This window comes from Notolepis coatsorum, assembly GCF_963971535.1.
Source record: "Notolepis coatsorum genome assembly, chromosome: 6".
Lineage (NCBI taxonomy): Eukaryota > Metazoa > Chordata > Actinopteri > Aulopiformes > Paralepididae > Notolepis > Notolepis coatsorum.
Window position 1 is genome coordinate 31,204,538 of NC_140170.1, and position 6,000 is coordinate 31,210,537.

The 6,000-nt window shown below is 39.1% G+C and overlaps 1 protein-coding gene across 1 annotated transcript in view; it reads left to right on the forward strand.

Annotated features, from left to right (window-relative positions):
• cetp (cholesteryl ester transfer protein, plasma) overlaps window positions 1–5,421 on the forward strand; it is a gene marked incomplete at both ends in the record, with an annotated part of 106,561 nt that extends 101,140 nt beyond the window's left edge. The window contains 2 exons of the mRNA XM_084315517.1: window positions 3,892–3,977; window positions 5,338–5,421. Coding sequence (XP_084171643.1) covers window positions 3,892–3,977; window positions 5,338–5,421 — 170 coding nt within the window. The remainder of the gene's footprint in view (window positions 1–3,891; window positions 3,978–5,337) is intronic.
• Between the last annotated feature and the right edge of the window lie 579 nt (window positions 5,422–6,000).

Genomic DNA, 6,000 nt, shown 5'->3' on the forward strand with positions numbered 1-6,000 from the left:
ACATCAAATTCGTAATTTCTTATCGTACAAATATTGTCATATTTATTTTAATTATGATTAAGTAATTAATTCCAAGGAGGCCTGTAGCGTTGACGTGAAGGAATCACTATGAGAACACAGTCTGTCAAGTTATAATAACATTTTAAATTAGTCAATCAATCATGAGATTTGATCGTGGGCTGAGAGCATATTTAAGAGTGCTCCTCAGCACTCTTAGATCTGCTCTCAAATAAGATCTCAGGAAAATTTGAAGACTCCCACTCCCAGCCCTAATATGTCTTAAATAGGCCGAAATCTGGTTAGACGAAATATTTTGTCGTAACTTCGTTCGAGAATGAGACCCAATCTTCTCCTTATTGGACAACAACCTATTAGGTACCCTAGATGGGAAAAGAAAGGCATACACACATTGGGGGATATCTTCGATAACTCTGGTCTCCGCTCTTTCCAGGATATATCCAACGGATATGATCTCCCCGGAACCTCCTTTTTCTTTTATTTACAAATAAGAGCAGCTCTGAAAGCTCATGGCGTGCCATGGGATGCTCCACTAGTGCATCGCCGCTTTCACAAATTATTTTATGACAAAGAGACATCGAGAGGCTTCGTTTCTGACTTTTATCGCCATTTACTCATGACCTCGTATAAAGAGCTCCCCCTGGATACGATTTGGAGAAAGGATGTCCCGGAGTTGGATGTAGATTTTGATTGGGATGCAGTCTGGGAAAATGTTCGGTTATCCTCACACAACCCAGATCACCAACAGATTCATCTAAATTTTATTCACAGGACTTATTTAACCCCTAGACGATTGAATTCAATGGGTCTCAGACCTGACTCTCTATGTACCTTGTGTCCAAATGGCGCCACAGGTACATTTATGCATATGTACTGGGAATGCCCTCCTGTTGTGATGTTTTGGGAAAATGTTACATATCAGCTCTCAGACATTTTCTCTCTAACCATACCTGTATCTCCTTCTGTATTATTATTGAATAATCTCTCTAAATTACCGACCTCTATACAGGTAAAAAAAACTCATTTTGGCCGGCCTCACAGCCGCAAAATTTTTTTATTGCCTCACGTTGGTTTCACCCAGATAGACTCTGTCCAAAGGTATGGTTTCTCACCTACCTTGACGTGATCTATTTGGAGATATCCACGGCACGTGTTATAGGGGTTAGGGAATCTGATATCGCAATTTGGTTGCAGTGGCGGCCGCCACTGGGGGGCGCTAGGGCGCCGCCCCCCCTTCAGGCCCTGCCTGGTTATATGAGAGTAGAACAAGAAAAGGTATCTTTTTGTTTTTTGTTTTATAGCCCTATAAATAATATAAACATGTTTAAAATGAATAATATTTACTCATTTTAAGTATGTTTGTATTTCCAATGCACAATATAACGTTATTATCGCAATTAAAAAACACTCGTTTTCCAGAGCAGGAAGTGACATCACGTTTTTTTAATTTTTTTAATTTTTTCGTATTTCTCGGCCCGGGCTATACGCGATAGCGCTCTGAGTGCGCGTCACAGTTTGATCGCTGTATCCGTCACAGCCAATCAGTGCATAACGCGTTGTGCGTTGAAATATGACTATTATGTTGGAATCCGGGCGCGATTTGAAGCGGTCTAGCCAGTAGCGTCAAGAATATCTGTAGCCGCATTTCGCGGAGACGCTCTCTGATTGGCCGACGCCAGTATTTTTTTCCGTAGCAGAATTTCACAGAGACGATCTCTGATTGGCCGAATCCAATTTCTAATGTTCCAATTCTAGCTTCTAGCTTCCTAGGTTGGTTCCTAGGTTGGTCCTAGGTTGTTTGTCTTAGAGCGTGCCGTGACTGCAAGTTCTTTAGACTGTTAAGCTTAGGCACTCTTTCAAAGTTGGTTAAGGTTAGAGTTTGTCTTAGAGCATGGCGATAGAACGCCAGGTAGTTTGCAGTCTGTTCGAGCGGAAATGGACAAAGGAATGTACTTGTTGAGTGTTGTGCTAACGAGCTAACACTTGGCTAACAAGCTATATGGCGGATTATACACGTTTATCAAGCTCTCCTGCCCTGGACGTTTCAACTAAACAGTGAGTCTCTCTCTCTCTCTCTCTCTCTCTCTCTCTCTCTCTCTCTCTCTCTCTCTCTCTCTCTCTCTCTCTCTCTCTCTCTCTCTCTCTCTCTCTCTCTCTCTCTCTGTGCTTAACGTTAACGTTTGTAAATAGTTTTTTTAGGAGCAGTACTGTTAGGCTACTGCTGGCCATTCATGAAGCGAGACATTGCTGATTGTTTATTTATTTTATAACACAAGACTATGACTACCAACTGCCTAGCCAGCCGTGTATCAATCTTGGATGCAATAATAACGTTACTTACCACACTGACTATGTCGATGGCTCATTGATTTAACTACTGCAGCTCTCTCGGATTGAAAATACGTGGATTATGGCTTGTTCAATATCGTCTATGTTTGAATGAATGAATGAATGAGAACTTTATTAACAGATTGCAGAATGGGTACAATACAGTACGGCTCAATACACACAATTGTTAAGGGGATGCAGACCAGAGAAAGACGTTTGTCTTGTTTACATCAGGGTCCCAGATTTTCGATTCATATCGATAGTTTAATAGCTAGCCTTGGCTCGTTTAACAATATGCAAAATATGTGTACAGCCCTGTACTCATACTGAAGTTATTCTTGGTATATAATAGGTCTGATTGTGTAACGAATCGATTCCACGTCGCGCTGTGTGTGAGAGAGAGAAGGAGAGAGGGAGAGATCTGCCTGTGTTTGGAGACGGGCGAGTTTTGTTTCTAACTTTTCTATTTATATATTGTGTTTCAAGTTGTGAATTAGAGTCTAGACTATACTTTATTTGACTGGTTGTGTGTTGTTGTAGTAACAGCTGAGCGACTCGTTCATAAGAGCCGATTCATTGCCGTGAGCGTGAGTCGAATCGCTCACGTCTTGCCATGAGTCTGTTGCGTGGTACAGTACTGTACTGTACATGTTTGCAAAATATTTGGTATAGCGCCCCTAGTTGCGAAGTACCCACCGGCCGCCACTGTTTGGTTGGCTGCAGTGACAAAGTTGAGGGAACGCATATAAGTTTGGAAATGTTTGTTTTGATTCTTGTTTTTTTGCTGAGTGATGTATTGTGATGTATTGTGAGTGTGACTCATGTTGAGGTCCTGGGGTGAGCGGGGGGAGGGGGTGGGGAGAGAACGAGCGAGTGTCCATGTAAGATGATCACTGTACAGTTGTATCAGTTGTTGTCTTGTCATGTGGTGTTGAGTTATTGTCTTGGGAAGTCTTTTTATGTATTGTTGTTGTTGTATTGTGATATGTTTTGTTTCATGTTGAAAAAAATTTATAAAAAATGTATAAAAAAAAAACTGTAAATACATATGATTAGCACTATTACTCAGTAGTACTCATTTATATATTTTATATCCAGTTTAATTAATCACCTGTACATTGTATATTTGCTATTACACTTTACTGTTACATTTGCACTCTGGTTGGATGTCAAACTTCTTTTCGTTGTACTGTACTTGCGCTGCATGATGACAATACATTTGAAGCTAATCTAATCTATGAGAAAACATGCTGTCGGTCACCCTTGTGCTCAGATGATACCTGCCTCCCACTGAACCACTACTGTAAACACAGCTAGTAGTGGAACAGGCTGCAACCCAGACCTTTAACCCTTTCACTGCCACACGACAGAAGGTTAACCCTTTACTATCACACAACCGACGGCGATGCTCCATCATTAGCATCATTAGCTCCGCATCCGTGTGATAGTAAAGGGCTAACCTTCTGTATTGTCAGTGAAAGGGTTAACCGGCTGTCGTGTGGCAGTTAAAATGTCTTCCATATTGTGTGTGATGTTGATTTATAGATCTAGCACCCGTGCTGACCAGACTGTTGGACAAACAGGGAACCCATCAGTTTGATATCTACAATCCTGAAGTACTGCCGCGGGATGTGAGTATTATTACTACAACTCTAAAGTACTTCCTTGGGATGTGAGTATTATTACTACAACTCTAAAATACTTCCTTGGGATGTGAGTATTATTACTACAACTCTAAAGTACTTCCTTGGGATGCGAGTATTATTACTACAACTCTAAAGTACTTCCTTGGGATGTGAGTATTATTACTACAACTCTAAAGTACTTCCTTGGGATGTGAGTATTATTACTACAACCCTAAAGTACTTCCTTGGGATGTGAGTATTATTACTACAACTCTAAAGTACTTCCTTGGGATGTGAGTATTATTACTACAACTCTAAAGTACTTCCTTGGGATGTGAGTATTATTACTACAACTCTAAAGTACTTCCTTGGGATGTGAGTATTATTACTACAACCCTACTTCCTTGGGATGTGAGTATTATTACTACAACTCTAAAGTACTTCCTTGGGATGTGAGTATTATTACTACAACTCTAAAGTACTTCCATGGGATGTGAGTATTATTACTACAACTCTAAAGTACTTCCTTGGGATGTGAGTATTATTACTACAACTCTAAAGTACTTCCTTGGGATGTGAGTATTATTACTACAACTCTAAAGTACTTCCTTATGATGTGAGTATTATTACTACAACTCTAAAGTACTTCCTTGGGATGTGAGTATTATTACTACAACTCTAAAGTACTTCCTTATGATGTGAGTATTATTACTACAACTATAAAGTACTTCCTTTGGATGTGAGTATTATTACTACAACTCTAAAGTACTTCCATGGGATGTGAGTATTATTACTACAACTCTAAAGTACTTCCTTGGGATGTGAGTATTATTACTACAACTCTAAAGTACTTCCTTGGGATGTGAGTATTATTACTACAACTCTAAAGTACTTCCTTATGATGTGAGTATTATTACTACAACTCTAAAGTACTTCCTTATGATGTGAGTATTATTACTACAACTCTAAAGTACTTCCTTGGGATGTGAGTATTATTACTACAACTCTAAAGTACTTCCTTGGGATGTGAGTATTATTACTACAACTCTAAAGTACTCTCTCTCTATCTCTCTCTTGCTCTCTCTCTCTCTCTCTCTCTCTCTGGCTCTCTCTATCTCTGTATCGCTCTCTCTCTGCTCTCTCTCTCTTGCTCTCTCTCTGGCTCTCTCTCTCTATATATATCTGTATCTCTCTCTCTTGCTCTCTCTCTGTATCTCTGTATCTCTCTCCCTCTCTCTATCTCTGTATCTCTCTCTCTATCTCTGTATCGCTCTCTCTCTCTGTATCTCTCTCTCTCTATCTCTGTATCTCTCTCTCTCTGTCTCTCTGTCTCTCTCTCTGTCTCTCTCCCTCTCTCTCTCTACAGGGTTTTGTGGTGATTGAGATGGACTTTGGTTTCCCTCATCATCTGCTGGTGGAGTTCTTGAAGAGGACCTTGGAGCAGCAGTAGTGACCTGACTAACTAAAAAAATCAATCAATCAATCAATACAATTAAATATTTTGACCAATTCCGACTAGCTAGACCAATTCCGACTAGCTAGTCGGAATTGGTCCAAATACTTTATTTGATTGATTGATTGATTGATTTTTTTTGCCATGTAAAGCGTCCTTGGGTTGCTTGAAAGGCGCTATATAATATATATTATTATTATTAGAATCATACTGTATGGTAATCAGTGTGTTTACATGTACATTCAAATTGCAATGTTTATATACATTTGATTTGATCTTTATTTATCTCGAACAACCATAAACACACATTTGTAATAACAAATAATGTAAATAAAGTAAAATACAAATAAAATTAAACATATCTTCCTAGACATGGAAGCAATAATCAACATAGCTCAAGACAAATGGTTTTGTTCGAGAAGGGACAGAAAGAAGCAAAGCTTATCTGGTCCTGCCCCTTCCTTACAATATCATATTAATATGTAATAAGCTATCTATCAATATCAAAAATAATATACCTATCCACTACAGCAAAAGATAAATAAATAATTACAAAAATACTAGTTCACGTTATTT